Genomic DNA, 17,244 nt, shown 5'->3' with positions numbered 1-17,244 from the left:
TAATAAATATATAGTAAATAACAAAAATAAACATCAATTAAATAGATACATACATACCTAACAAAACAGAAACATTGTAAATTACGTTGAATATTTGATAATCAATTAGTGTAGTGGGTGACATTTATTATTGCCTTCAGCATGGATATAAAATTTGTAAATGTGCTCATTTTGGGCTTCGGTTTCATGTTTGTCTTCACCTCTTTCCAAACAATGGGTAATATCGAGGTAAGTTTTCTTTATTCTCCACAACCACATTCTGTATTCTATATTCGTTATTATTTTTCATTGTTTATTGTTATTGCATTATTATACAATTTAGTTCATATTGAACAACAACAAAAACTTCCTCCCATTTGTATCCATTTGAATTTTGTAGTTACAAGGGCGCTCCCTATCTATGGCTCGCTTAGCTTAGTAGTTCGATTAAGGTTGCCAGTTTTATGTTTACATAAACCGGGACAAATTTCAAAATTGTTTTCAAATTACGAGATTTTCAATAATTACGCGAGACCAATTAACACTGATTTTGAAAACGATTTTTCTTAAAAATAATAAAGAAATATCGTTACCTTAATATAGAAAGGCCCTAACTCGTTTTTTATAAGCCCAGATTTTTATTTATTTCGCTAAATGATGCGCTCATTTATCATAATTAGCCAAAAAATCTCGACCTTAAAAAACACGAGTTAGGGCCTTTCTATATTAACGTAACGATATATTGTTATGATTTATTACTCAAAACTGTTGAGTAATGTTTTGAGTAATAAATCATAACAAAACATATTCTGTATGGTATCTTTTAAATTTGTTGCATCTTTATTATCTTCCGAATCACTTTCTGATTCGTTAGAATATTTAATATCCAGGACTGCAAAATGAATTCCACGTACAAGCCATAATTATAATTCGGCCGGACGCAATAGGTCCAACTTAATGTTTGTTGTGGGTATATTAGGGTGGCCCTTAATAAACGAAAGTTGGATTTTTCAATTAACCGGGTTTCTGGTTTAATCGGTTAACCGAGCAAATAATTAATCGGGGTTTAGATTTAATCGGTTAATAATCGGTTAATTTAAAATTATTCGATTAACCGAATAATATCCATTTTAATTTTAAATCGAAAATACAACCACGAATTTTGTGTACAAAAACAAACAAAACATAACAATTCAACCAAAAAATAATAGCAAATATGGTATTTGAGTTCCTTTTTGTATACACATTTGAGTTTTTTTAGGATTTTAGTGAGATCTTCTGAAATAATCTTTTATAAAAAGAATATAATTGAAGTTTTTCCATTTAAACAATTTTTTTCTTTAGATTTAATAAAACTTGACTCTCTCGCTGATTGTAGATGTTGGAGAAATCGAAAGCATGATGAAGAATATTCAATATCTCAGTTTTTTTTAGTTTTTTCTAAGCATATCATTGGTGTCCTTTTTGGATTGTTTTAGATATTGAATACTTTTGATAGTTTCGTTAAGTTCTGTATATGTAAATGCAAACAAAGTTTTAAATACATGTAAATTAAATACATCAGTTATTATTCTCACTAAACATTTTTCTTGGATGTTCGAAAAAATATATACATACAATTTTAATTTGAAATTTGTAATTGAATTGAATTGGAAAAATAAATACAAACAAATATGTAAAAGTGCAAAAAAAAGGAATTTCGGTTAATCGGTTAATCGAAACAAATTAATCGGTTTATTTGTTATTTGAAAATCGGCAATTTTAAATTATTCGAACAGTTAACCGTACAAAATTAATCGGTTAACCGATTAACGGTTAATCGATTGAATACCCTAGTAACAACACATGTATGTGTTAAATTGAAAAAGAATTGTTTAAAAATAATGACTAAGTACAATGTTATATGCATTCGAATTTAAAAAATTTTAAAAAAGCGATTTTTCGATTATTTTTTGGGAAAAAAGTACTTATTTTCTTTTTAAGTTATCGCAAAAAATTTCTAAGAGGATGTATGAATTTATACTTTTTGAAAATCTAACTTCATCAAATATTTTAAATGAAAAAAATTTAAAAATTATTGATACCGAGGGGACTAGGTTCAGTCAAAATACTTTAAGGCAAAAATTCTCAAATCGCATATTCGATATGGAAATATAGTAACCGATTTTAGATGGACCAACATGTTATTAATTATTTTGTAAAGGTTTTCGATAACCCCGACCATGATATGGATATTATAACCAAAAAAACTAAAAATTCCCATTTTTGGGATTTTTCAACACTTTTTTGTGAATTGCGGTATTGCTGATAATAAATTTAATAAAAATGTATTTTTATTTTTAAATTTTAAATTGAAAATAAGATGTTATTAAAACTATAAAAATTTTCAAATATGTTTTTTAAAATTTTGCCTTCAATAATATTATAACTACTTATTATTAAGAAGAAAAAGTTATAAAACTTGAACTATTTATATATATATTATTAAAAGATAGAAAATGTACTATATATTATTGAAAAAAATAAATTGAAAATTCTGCATAACTGTAAAATTTCATTAAAACTATTCATAAATAAAAATTTAATTTCAATATGAAAAAATTGTATCTATGCAAAAATTCAATAAAAATCCTTTTCGTCATATTTTTTACACACGTTATTCCTATTATAAAAGAACAATTTGTGTTAAAAATGGTACGAATCGGTCCATCATAGTTTCGGCACAGCTATTATATTCGGCTCTTAATTGTTTTGTTTTCAATTTAATAATTATTTCTTTACATATGGCAACACTAAGTTAAGTAGTATTTGTTTGTATTTTTCCACAACCTACACAGTTTTATCCTTCCGTGGAATGAATGGGAATGTAAGTACGTGTTTCATGCGAGGTTTCGCCATACCTCTCATTTAAACAGTTGTTTATATACGAGGACAGTTTAAAATAAACTTGTAAGGCAATTTAAAAAAAAAACAATTAATTTGGAATATTACACTATATTACTTAAGTTAAAAAAATGAAAAAAGAGCTTTAAAGTCATACAATTCCTACGAAGTGTTTTATTTATCTTTTAAAGAAATCTTCCGCCTACCCTTGTATATTTGCATAAATTGCTTGAATTCTAGTTTTATTACTTTGTTCGTATTCTTATTTCAGTACATTTTTTTTTAATATCTTTCACTTTTCTTCTTTTCTGTTGCTGTTGGTGTTGCTATTGTATCATTGCAATTGCATTATTAATGTCCTTGGCATGCGTCAAGGCTATCAAGTCACTCACCAACAATTGTATGCAGTTATCAAGTGTAGATGTGTATGTGTGTATTGATACTCAAATACATTTGTAAATCAACACACACTCACACACAATCGCTTATGCAGACTCGTTACCCAGCAGTTCTAGGGACATGTCACGAACTAGTGACTTTACCAATTACACAGGTCAACAGCAAAAAAAGGCTTCACTAACCACTATATAGATTTGATGCATCATGGTTACCTAAGTACAAAAATGGTAAAAAATTTTAAATTCTATGGATAGATTGTTTTTTTAAATATTTTTTTCTTAAATTGTGAATGTTTTTAGATGTTTCTCCATATAATTTATGATAACTCAAAAACGGTTAGTCCGATATTATAGAAGTAAACTTAAGAAAGTTCAAATTTAAATAACCTCCTAAGCAGGGGATCAATTGACCCTACATAGATTACAAAGATTACAAAGAGACTGCAATTAAAAAAACTTAAGTTGTCAGTTACGTGACAACTGACTCTTAAATAGATTACTTCTGAAAGTTAAAAGTGACTACACTCTAGATTACTTAGAGATATTAAAGTGACAATTGACTTCAAGCTATATTACCAGGGATGTATACAAAAACTAAGCACATACAGTTCAAATGACCCAAAATATATAAATTTGAGTCAGGCATTAGTGAAAATTACTGTCTAAAAAGGGAAGCATTGACTACTTGTAAAACTGCTGGGTAAAATACAGAATTGTTTCAACAGAATTGAAAACAATTTAAAACAAATTCCGTCAATCAGGTTTAATTTTTAATATAAATACTCAATATAAATTGCGTTATTTTTGAAAAAAAAAAATGCAGGGGTTGCTTACGATATCTAAGTCGTAATAAACAAAGAGACAATACATAATCTGTAAAATAATGAAATATCCTCGTTATTTGCATATATGTACATATATTTCCTTAGGCCATATAGCAAGCATTTTTAAAACTATTTAATTATCTACAATCAATTTCAGATTGCTTAAAAATTGTATGGAAAAATTAACTAACTGCAGAAATGCTATTTTTTATTGTCTTTTTCGCAACAATTCCAACTGCTTCTGCTGGATATCTGCAGCTGGAACCACTGATTTTGAGAGACATTTTCTACACAGTAAAATCAGCTGAAGTACAAGAATTTTAAACCATAGAGAAACATAGAGCGGAAACTAGAAAAAAAAACTCAAACAAACATAATATTAAAAATAATCACTCATACGAGCAGCGTTGCCACTCATAAAATATTTTTCCTACCAAATTTCTAATTAAAAACTACCAAAACCTACCAAATTTAAAATATTTGAGAAATGCTATATGAATTCGTTTCAAACTTAATAGTTAACTTAAAATTATATTATTGCTGCTATAAAATTATCCAGAGGAAGAATGATATTGAAGCAGAGTTTAACACATATTATTAGAAAATAAAAGTTTTGAGAGCCCTTTGGCATTTTTTGAACTCAACACTACTAAATAAATACACATTTACATGACTAAACTACATATTTTAGAGAATGCTATCTTCATATTTTGCAAATATGTAGTTTTATTATTTTGGCTTAACATAAGTAGTTTTTTCGTTATTATTTTAATTATTTTGTTCTTAAAAATACTCCTGTATTCAGAAATATCGTAGCCTACCAAAATACGACAAATATCGGAACAAACCAACCAAACTACCAAAAGTCAATTTGTTAACTTCAAACTACCAATTTTGGTCCAATTTGGACCAAAGCGGCAACGCTGCATACGAGTGTTGTTTTTGTTTTCACATATTTGTTTACTACTACATTCTCACCACTTAGGTTTTTGACAAATGAGTTAGGTCTCTGACAAAAGAGTTTTCAATCTAAGTACCTATATTTATCTATGGTTTAAACTAGAACCTATAAAGTTCAAAGTGGATTTATTAACGTAAGATTAGATTTATTTTTAGATTTACTAATCTAAGTGATTGCTTGAGAGAACTAGTCAAAATGTATTCGATGAATGACAAATTGTCTATACACAACGGTTACAATAAGTTGTCTTTACGAAAAGATTTCATGACTCTTTATTTACGTGTATGTTCGTTTTGTAAAGTTCATTTCAATAAATTTCAATTAAAATTATATCAATTTATAAATTGTTAACAGTTATTTATAGCTTATTGTTAACTACTTTTGTGTTGTTTTGTTGTAGAGTACAATGAACTAGAAATCATCATGGATTAGTAGACATCAGATATAAAATTAAAATAAAATGAACACGAGCAATTTCATCAGCGAGACTTAACAACTGAGAAAACCTACAATGCTTGACATTATTGTTTAAAATAGAAAAGAGTTTGGAAACGAAATATAAACTAACTGTATATAATAATAATAATCGGAGAGAAATTGTAAAGACTCTCATATAAAGGTCTCGCATAGAGCAAATGTATGACCAGCTTGTGGTCATGATACCTCAACATATTCAACTGCCCAGACAACCCTACCTCAATTAGTCCAATGATATTTTTAAAGAAAAATAAATATCTATGTTAGTGGACAAAAATGTCAAACTTTTTACATATGGGCAATTCCATATCATCGTACGTGACATTTGTACGCCTATAGAGTGGAATAGATTTTGCAAAAATAAGAGTATCTGAAAAATAATTTGGTCTTTATATTCCATTCAGAGGGTAGTATATTTTAAAATAATAAAAATTTCATTCGAAATATTGTTGTTGTACGTGACATAAAACGGAACTCATTTTGAGGTACATGTAGAAATATGCGAAAATATTCGAATCTTGAGAGGCGTTATGTCATAGACAACAACTAAATAGGTAACTGAAAGCCAAAAACCTAAGTCTGTTGTCAAAAACCTAATTCATGAGATTGTATTGCATGTATTTTGTTATTGTATCACCCGTATGTGTGAAAAGAGAATAATTTTTCCATATATATTACTCTCTCCTTCCGTTCTATGTGTTTATTCTATGCGTTATGTTTTCTTTTAATTTCTTACACTAAACGAAATATTTTTCCTTTACAATCCGTTATATTTAAATAAAAACAATCTTTGGATGATTTTATAATAAATAAAATTTAATATCGTACGTGACAGATTTGTCTCTTATAATAAAACAATATATATTCAGTAAATATATGTATGTATACAAAAACTAAAAAAATTAATAGAAAATATACATTCGGTTTCAATAAACAATTTTATAATAGCGAATAAACAATTAGAGTCAAATTAATTTCATACTATATGCTAATTGGGAGCTTAGTTTTAACCGCAATTTTAGCCTAAAACATGTCAATTAAATTAAAAAATTAAATATAGTCAGTTTAAACTATTATTTTTGCCAATAAAATTATGTAGTAAGCTTTAAATACTTACACATACATAGTAATATTTTAGTATTTTCTCCTATTCAAATCATCTTGAAAAAAAGTTTTTGGGTTTTCAGTTGTGGTAGTCATTCTCGTGGAATTGCCCATATATGTAAAACAAATTATGCAGATGAATTGAAATTTTCTTTGCCATACGAAAATCACGTCAGATGCAACATGCGACAGTTAGTCACCACTAAAACTGATTTTATTTATAAAAACAATTGTTTGCCCACGCTTAATTTACCGTCATCACCACCACCCTGTATTTTGCAAAATAAACCATTTGTAACGAAAAACTTTTACTCAAAAGAAAACTTTTCAACTTACTAAATATCAATTTGACAAAAAAAAAAAAAAACATAAAAGAAAACAAAGAAAAATTTAACATAAATCGTGATTGAAATGAAACAAAAGAAAAATAATCGCACCGTATGCATGTTAGTAAACTGAGAATTGTCAAATGAATTTTGATTCAAATATTGGAATGTCTTTAAAAAAAATACCAGTTATATTGAACAGACATACTCACAGATGCATAGATACTTCAAACCAAATACATACATGCTTCTTACATACATATGTAGATATTTTTAATATCTATCCTTGTCTATAAATGTAAACAGCTGTAATATGACGTCAAGAAAAAAACTTGTAATTTTATATAAACTATACTCGTTATATTATTTTTTAATAGGTTTTGTGGTGTATATTTAGATTTTTTATGATGTTTGTAACATTTGGGGTTGCATTAATTAAATTTTGTGTTGTAAAGTATATCAAGTATCGTCATTCATGTTATGTCATTAAAAAATATTCCTTTCTTTACATAGACATACATACATATTTAGGTTTTTTTTTTTTGAAGAACATCAAAAAGGAAACAAATTGAAATTTTTAATTCCATACTAATTAGCAGGGAAACCGAAAGGTGATTGTGATTGTTCGTCATCAGTTTCTGGAACACACATAATGTTAATTTGTGACTTCACCGCTGGCCGTTCTGCACCTTCTGGAAATTCTTCATCATCAGGAAAATCTTTGCCTTCAAACACATGCCTACTCTACCAGCAAATGTCCGCAAGTATTGCATTCGGCAACTTTTTACCTTTATTAGCATTTAACTTGTCGAAATGGAACCTGAAATTTGTCGAAATGGCAAATTTGTATCTTTTTATCTTCGGAATTATGTACAAATATTTGCATTTAAGAGCATTTTTCCTATACTTTTTTTAATATACGTCTGGTCAGATTTCATTGATTTGCTATGTTGAAGAAACCGGGCTGTTAGTATCTACTAAAGGTGTTTCTCCTAATTTCGTTAGCTAAAATTACAGAAGGTACTTTTGTTGGACCTGTAATTAGATGATTGATAAAATACGAAAACATCTTCGAAGAGTATTGTTTACAATTTAAGTCAACAATTGCATGTTCTAATGTCCTTGAAGATCAATTTCTTAATACACTGAGGGAAGAGAGTTGCATGAGTTACTTTTTGACAAGAGACCTTGGGTTTTGTTGTTCTCAGTAATCACTTTATATATACATTTCATTCTATCCTATTAGGTTAGGGTAAGAATGGCTGTTAGAATCAAGAAAACAAACACTATTGATATTCTGGTCTAAGAAGATCATTTCATTAAAATCACTCGTTTTAGCGACTGTATCTTTCTAATATCCGCAGCAGCAACAGGTACATTATTCTCTCTGATGCCGTTTAATTGGAATGGAGAAGTAGTAACTAGGGTCTAAATCCGGAGAATAAAGCGGAAGGAAACTGCACATGTGTGTACCCTTTCGCTGTCATCTTTCAATCTTCGATTGTGGTTTTTTTCAATTGTTTCGGGTGTATAGACCTCAAGTGGGTTTCCAGAACGTTCGGCATCTCCCGTGCTTGTACGGCCACCTCTTTTTTACCACTGAAATTGATGGTGCTGAGTTCCCATAGTTTTTATCAAGCTTAGCCATGAATTGAGTGATGGTTTCTTTCCGCAAAAAACAATGCTTACGAGGTAGTCTGCTATCAATGGCTGCCAAACACAAACTAAATTGCACAGCTTGTTAAAATTTTGACAGGAGTCAACTGACAAGTGTCTGTTGACAGGAGCAGTGTTGCCCTGGTCGGAAGAATTCGGCAACCTTTATAACATTTCATGACTAAATTCTAAATCAATTCTCACTTGTGATGGATTATGCATTTTACACTGCGGCTCTAGACGTAGAGCCGCAGAAGATAACAAAAATCACGGCTTCAGCAATTGCGTCGCAGTGCATCTTCATCGAGAGCTGCAGAGACATCTCAACAGCATATCGAAAGACTAGAAGCCAATCGCTCCCGGATTGGCTGTGGGAACGTGCAATTTTGGCATCAAAAAATTATGATGTTAACAAGCTCGATTACCAAATACAATTGAAAGTGCCTGGCGAAACAATAAAATACAAAACGATACAGCAATGAACGAAAAACAAGCCGTCAATTATCCTACTGAATTTTTGTATTCTTTGGAACCAGCCGAAATGCCACCACATGTATGAACATTTAAGGTTGGATGATCCAACTTGGATCACCGACTTTGGCCGACACTGTATATTAAGATCGAGATGCAATATAAAACAGATGTTTTCTAAAGGCCAGCAACGCGGACCGGGTTCAGCTAGTTATATAAAAGAATCCCAAAAATAAAAAAATAGCAAGTTCGTATTAGTATTCGCTCGTATACGAATGCGGGAGTTAGCCCTCAGTTTTGCAATGGTAATGGTAGCTTAGCTGTAATAGTAGTTGAGCTGAAAACGTATTTAGGGGTAACCGTAGCCAACCTTGGAAAAAGCCCAATAAATATATGTCCTCTGTGTAGCGTTACCATTATTCGACCTGACCCATCAAAAAAACCGCAATTAAGTTTTTCTTTCCATTATTACTGGTAGTAATATCGTGTAGCAATTTGCATTACTTTTTAATTCATTGCATATTCCAATCAGGGCGTGTTGTTTTACAATGTTTTGTTGTTTTAGCTATAGAGTAAATAGTAACATTTTTTTTGTTTCTTTAATTTTGTTATAAAACACCACAAAGTTAGTTGCTTGGTTTTATAAAATATTTATACTGTTTTTTCTATCGTCTATAATCAGCCTTGTATTAAAATGGTAAATAAGATTATTAAAATAGTTAGTTGTTATATTGGTTGGTATGTTAAAATGAAACATTCACCATTAAATTATAGATTTTGTTTTGTATTTTCGTAATAAACCTTAAAGCCATTATTGCCTAATAAATGTGGTGTTTGGTTTTTTTGGAATTTTATGTTTTGATATTTAGCTATAGAATAGTTTGTTTAAGCCGTTAAAGAATTTAAAAAGTTTGGTGGAAATTTTTGTATTAATTTAACTGCATTTAGAAAAATATGTCCAACCATTATTGAACAAACTGTTCTCTTCAGTTTCTGAAAATCTATGATTTAAAATATTCATGATGTTTAGTTTTTCCGTTTATTGACCAGTTTTCGGGGTGGAATTTTGTGTTGCAAGTGAAGCTAACTAAACTTTATCTAACTTCAAAACCTAAAACTTATACCCCCTTATTCGTAATCATTGTTTAATTTTATATAAATTTAAAAACTGGTTACAGTCATTTGTACACATGGAAAAACAGGAACATACGTGAAAGTAGAGATAGTAACACTGAGAACTCAGTTTTTCTTGGTCGGATTAAAGGATAAAGAATTTTCAAAAATATTAATTTATTAAATATTTGTTGGAACCAAATGGGTATCAAAAAAAAAAGATAAGAAGTTCAGTAGTTTAAAAAAATTGTTTTGGACTCAGGGGGAAAACACATAACTTTATTGGACGTTTTTAGCTTTTTTTTTGATACCCATGTTTGGATCAAATGTTATTTTTTGAAAACGGTTTAACCCATGACATTTTTAAGAACATTTAATAGGACATCTATACCGATGAATATTAACTGAGTACTTTCAAGTATACATATTAAATACATATTCAAGCAAAAATTAAAATTTTATGGACAGACTGGTGTTTTAGCGATCTCAGAATATCAAAATTGTTAATAACTTCAAAATTATAGGGGGTAAGATTTTATCGTAAGTCAATGTTTACATTTTACAGTAAACGAATTTTATCGTAAGCGACACATAGTAGTATAGAAAAAAAGAGGGAAATAAATCTGTAACTTCTAAATGGTTAGATTGGTTTGAATGAAATTTGACAAATTAGGACACCTCGGGTATATTACATTTTTAAAATGATCCTATTTCTTCGTTTGTGATCCGATTTCAAAACAATTGCACACATAAAATGTTTTCATCGAGTGCTACAAAAGACCTAGTCGTAGCTATCAATTGTCTCTTATAATTTAGGAGATATTCGCATTTGAAAATTAAATTTTCAACATTTTTACCCAACCTACTCCAGTTTTTTGATGACAGCGTATCCAAATATTTTCCGATTTTCTCCAGTTTTCCTTCATTGGACTAACAACATACGTATGTGTCAAATAAGAAAAGAACTGTTTAAAAAAAATGACTAAGTCCAAAGCTATATGCATTTGAATTTAAAAAATTTTGAAAAGCAGATTTTTCGCTAATTTTTTGGGAAAAAATAACTTTTTTTCTTTTTAAGTTATCGGAAAAAATTTCTTTCTTATACTTTTTGAAAGCTAAGTTTTCATAAAAAATTTTGAATGAAAAAAAAATTTTTTATGTAAAATTAAACTTTAGGTCTAAAATTCTCAAATCGCATATTCGATATAAAATATAATAACCGATTTTAGATGGCCCAATATGCTTTTAATTAAAGGATTCCGATAACTTCGACCCTGGTATGGATATTATAGCCAAAAAACTACAAATTTCCATTTTTGGGATTTTTCAACACTTTTTTGGGAATTGCGGGATTTCTGACAATAAATTTCAAAATTCGTTTTTATTTTTCCATTTTAAATAGAAAATTTTACATAACTGTGAAATTTCATTAAAAACTATTCATAAATAAATATTTTATTTCAATTCGAAAAATTTGTATCTATGCAAAAATTCAATAAAAAATATTTTTTGTCATATTTTTCAATAAAGTATTCCATGAATTTTTAATTGTCAAAATTTATAAATATTTTTGAAAAATAGACAAATAGCTTGAACAAAATTATAATATATCGCATCATAAAATGTTTAATTCTATGTATAAATTTCAAAATAATCGAAAAAACCTTCTCCTGTAAAATTTGTGTTTTGTCGCTTACGATAATTTGGCGCTAAGGGCTCGATATATCGATATTTCCATGTGTATGAACAAAATATTAAAATTGTTACAAGATGTTAAGAATAATAGTCTAATAAATATAAATTTTGTAATACAAAATTTTTACTTTTTTGTTCTCCTACGCATCTTGCCTGTATTCCAGGCTTTTTATTCTGATTTTCTATTCATTGTATTGTACTTTCCAAACTGTCATTGAAAACACCCATTAATTGTTATCTCTGATACAATAATCTATGTATGTCTGCATGAATCTCATACATATTATCTAACTATTCCATACCAGAACTTTTTATTGAAGAAATAAAATTGACGGCTTAATAAAATTATTATGTACGAGTATCGCTACTTTATATCATGATTTAATTTAATAAACATTATTGGTTTATATGTATATTGAGAAATAAAAACGAACGATTGTTTTTGCATGCCATTTAATGAAACGAATATTTAATGCATTTATTAATTTGTAATAAACATTCATTCATATTTAATCAACGTCTGTATGTTAAAATTAAAATGTATGATTTTTCCCAGTTGGCCAAATCTTAGTTGAGCGAAAATGTTTTAATCGTTGTCTTCTTTCTACCTTGTCACTCTTCGAAAATTATCGACATTGTCGCTCTTGTGGTCTTACATAATTTTCGAGACATTTGTTTGAAAGACGACAAAATGATTCTCTCATTCTGTTGCAACTTGACGACAAAGTTTACAATACTGTCGCCCATGTAATGGTGGATTACATTGTACAAAATGAGGGCCATTTTTAGCTATTATAGATTCGGAGCCAAAAGAACTGCTCATCTTTTGAGGCCAAGAACGAATCAAGCCAAAGTGAAGTGTATCCGAGAGCGTTCGGCATCGAACAAAACAAATATGTAGTAGTCGGATGGGGCACGTTCTGGACTATAAAGCGAGTGAGACAAAACATCCCAACCACTTCATTCTAAATTGTTTTTAAGAGGTATTCCACCAAATACAGAGAACTACCTTAGCGCCATGGATATTTGGGTTTGGTGTCGATTCGGCCGGTTGGCCGAGCTTCACATACATTCTCTTACGCTACGGGTTATTGTAATGTATCCATGTTTCATCGCAAGTAATGATTCGGTCTAAAAATTATTTTATTTTATAGAGTTTTGTCGTTTTTCGAGGTCTCTTGGCTACAATTCGTTGGTACCCAATTTCCCTGCTTTTGTATTATGCTGCTCGCAAATAATTGCTGCTCGAGTTGCTCCCAATGATTTTGTAAGCTCCTGTTGAGTTTTACAACAATCTTCAAGGAGTAATGCCTCCAACTCTTGGTATTCAAACTTTTTTGGCTGGCTTGGGCGATCTTTGTCTTCCGTGTCAAAATCACCAAACCGTCAAAACCGCACAAACCATATCACGCACGTTGAAACCGATAAGCTTTGGAAAGCAATCGGTGAGCTTCAGCGCCACTTCTTTTCATATAAAAGAAGTAAAGCAAAACTTACCGCATATGACGATTCGATTGTACAAAATTCGACAATTTCGAAGCAATAAAAACATTGTTGTTCAATGAATATGTGAGAAGAAATGACGAAAAAATCTACGATGTTGCCGTCCATGTAATTCTCGACGATAATATGATAAAATTAATCTTCTTCGTGAAGAATACATAAAAGAACTTGTCATTGGTTCTGTGTTCGATTTGCACGATTTTGCTGACATTTGTTCGAAAGTGCCGTCCACAATTTATCGATTGTTATGATACAAAACTCATACGTTATCGCCTATATAATCATGAGCGACAATATTATGGAATTAATCTTAATATATATCGCCACCGAATACATAAAATAACTTTTACTTGTTACTATATCAATGACACTATGAGCAATAATGTAACTGTGCACAGATTTCAAGATATCGTCGACAATTTGGCGATTTTTGGTTACAAAATGTACAACGTTGCTGTGCATGTAATTCTCGACGATAATATAGTAAAATTAATCTTCTATAATATCGTCGAAGGATACATAAAGGAACTTGTCGTAGTTCCTATTTCAACGTCTAGTTTAGCGACATTATCGCTCTTGTAGGCATATATCGCCATGAAATGACGTTCTCGCCTATATAATAGTGGGCAACAATATGACGTCGACTACAAGATGAGTGAATTTGTAGTCGTGTAATGTTTTCGCGCTTTCAGCTTTTTAAAATATTTGTCTATATTTGTTTGATCTTAGTTTTTACAAAAGAAACGTTTTAATCTTTATGTATGAGGGTTTTCATGAATGCTTAGAATAGCTGTATCATCTGCAAATATTGATGTATGACTGAGATTGTTTGTATACATATCATAAGTGTATATCAAGAATAAAAGTGGTCCAGTATTACTACATTGGATCAATCCGGCTTCAATAGGATATGAAATCAATTGAATTACTCCATACAATTTATGTATGACAATTGTTTTAGGGAATAAACGACAGCATAGAGAAAATAGATTCCTAGATATAACAGAATTAAGTATTTTAAAAAACGAAATAAGCAACGAATTCTGACAATTTTTTTTAAATTTTCAAAGGGGTAGATTGTAAAACTTTGCAATACCAATAGATAGTAGTTAAGCTTTCAGAATGTTATTAATCCTCACATATAGAGGGCAGCACTAGTAATCAATTTCTCGCAATGATCAAAATTCAAACTTTGAAAGAACTGCATTAAACTGGAAAATAAATAAAAACGTCAAATATCAAAGTCTAACTTGACCATTATAATTTTGTATTAAAGTCTCTTATAAATTTATTAAACAATCTAGTTAAATGAACTCCCAAACATCTTGTATTCAAAACCATTTTAATAAATCAAATAGTAATAAAGAATTCTTGTATACCCGGTTTTATTTCGTCTTATTTAATAAAACTTTTTTGTTTGCAAGTTTAAAAGTAAGTTGTTTTATTGATACTTTTTATTTTTATTTATTTAAATATATCGATTGTACTAATGTGAGTGAGTGTGTCTGCAGCAAAAACACAGCACAGACCGCCCAAATACCATTCACAAACATTCATACTTTTAAAATGTATCACCACCACCAACGTTCAACGTTCGTTCTTTAACTCTGCTTTACGTTCTCTCTGTAGTTCAAGGTTGTTGGTTGATTTTGATTCAAATATTTTATAGCACGGGACTTCCATTTAAATGTACTTTTATTATTTCATTTCTTAAGTTCCTTCGTGCATAATTAAAGTGTTAACGTGCCTTTGGGAATTATCATTCATAAATACTTAATACGAGTAATAAATACATACATATATTGTCTTTATTTGTAAAGCATCACTGTATCTGCATAACATTTGATTTAATTAAGTTTTATGTTTTATTATTGTTTATTAATTCATATTTATTATGATGATACGGAAGTGTTTATTTAGTAAAACCATATATGTTTGTCTACCGGTTAGAAAACTATAATCAGATTAGATTATATATGTAGTTGCAAATCAATAGATTGTTAAATTAATTAAAATGGATTTTAGTAATTACAGGTTATTTGTTTTACATTGCGTTTTGCAGTTGTTAATGTGACAGCTACAATGTGTTGACATTTCAATAATTGTAGCCAGTTATTGCAGTTGGAGTCATAAAACCTATTGTATAATGGTTTACAAGGTTTTGAGGAATTTGAAAGTGTGGTGGATTTATTTGTATGAAAGTTTTTAATTTGCATAATTTTTTAAATACAATAGCAGCCATATAATGAAAGTAGAATACAGAATTTGATTTTCTATTAAATAATAAGTATTAAACAAATGGGATGATCCAGCGAAAAGCAGTTCTATCATCTCAGATTTTAAAGAAATTTACAGCAGTTATTATTAAGGGGCGGTTTTCCATGTATTTATTATTAAATAATATGCACCTAAAAAATTCAAAAAATATTGATCGTGCTCTAAAGTAGAATCCAACCATAGTTTTCATATTATAATTAATGGAAGAGTGATATTTTGAAATGATAATCTATATAAATAAAAATCAAATGACGTCCGTTGGTAATTGCATCAGTTGAGAACGGCCGGGCCGATTTAGACATTTTTTTTTATCCAATTTAAGTTTTTACTGAAGGAAAAATTGACCACGCCCACTTTTTTCGATTTATCTAAAATTGGAAAACGGCTGCACCTATTTGGCTAATTTGTTTTTAAATGTTTGTAGTAAAATTCGTAAGAAAAATAAAGCGAAACTTTTTATAAAAACTTAAACAACTTTTTGGAAAATAAATTTTATGCATACATTTTATGAAAGCTTTATTCTTTGCCTATCCATAATTGTTTACAATTTTTAAATCGGTATAAAAATGTGTGAGTTAGAGGTACTAAAGTACTACAACCTACTCTAAAACATTTTTTTTTTCAAAATAACTAAATAAATTTTGAGGGTGTTTCAAAATCTTTGAAAATGGTTTTAGTATGCCCTCACCTAGGCCTACAACCTGTTAACTTGTTAATTCAATAACTTTATAAATTTTGTCTTTATTATTCCAATCTAGTGTTCCTTAATATTTTTATATAAAATTTGTAGCCTTAACTGAAACTAGCCAACAAGCTGTATGGATAATCCAATTATTAAAAGATTTCGGACTCGACTCAATACCAAAATTGTTTGTTGATAATCAAAGCACTTTAAAAATTTTGGAATCTGAGAAAATAAATTCAAGATCTAAACATATTGATGTCAAATATTTTTATGCAAGAGATCTTATGCAAAATGGAATGATTTTATATGAATATCTTTCAACTGATGAAATGATAGCAGACGTATTTACTAAACCACTATCAAGAATTAAATATTGTAAATTTAGAAACTCTCTAGGTTTAATTGAATAACAAAATATTATGTTATTGAGAAGGGGTGTTAACTTGTTAATTCAATAACTTTATAAATTTTGTCTTTATTGAAAGAAAATTTTCTTCATTATAAAATAAAATTTTGATAAAGACTTTTATTATTTTTTAATTCAAGACCACCCCTCGCTTTTCAAGCTCTGACAAAAAGTGTTATTTTGTAGCAGAGTATTATTAATTAAAATTCGAAAACGAGATCACGAGAAAATATCCATTTTTTAGATAAGGGGATTCCCTAAACTTTAAAAATCTAATTAAAAGTATGTATTTCAGTGTTGTTTACATTCTAAATTCGCTAATAACTTGGCCAATAAGCATTTAATAAAAAAAGGAGCTCGGCCTGTGATTACTCATATTTCTGAACAAAAATCGATCTTTCTATATAAAAACTCACAATATCCAAATTTGCTAACAACTTGACCAATAAGCGTTTAATCAAGAAAAGGAGCTCGATCTGTGATCAT

At 29.2% G+C, this 17,244-nt stretch overlaps 1 protein-coding gene across 1 annotated transcript in view; it reads left to right on the top strand.

Moving 5' to 3' along the window:
- Positions 1-17,244, top strand: part of LOC135963777 (UNC93-like protein MFSD11) — a 38,673-nt gene continuing 21,429 nt past the window's right edge. Inside the window, exon 1 of the mRNA XM_065515754.1 lies at positions 1-228. Within this exon, the coding sequence (XP_065371826.1) occupies positions 142-228 (87 nt within the window). The 5' untranslated portion in view covers positions 1-141. The remainder of the gene's footprint in view (positions 229-17,244) is intronic.

This window comes from Calliphora vicina, chromosome 1, assembly GCF_958450345.1.
Source record: "Calliphora vicina chromosome 1, idCalVici1.1, whole genome shotgun sequence".
In the NCBI taxonomy this organism is placed as follows: Eukaryota; Metazoa; Arthropoda; class Insecta; order Diptera; family Calliphoridae; genus Calliphora; species Calliphora vicina.
Note: the sequence above shows the minus strand (reverse complement) of the source record. Positions and strands in the feature narration are given on the sequence as shown.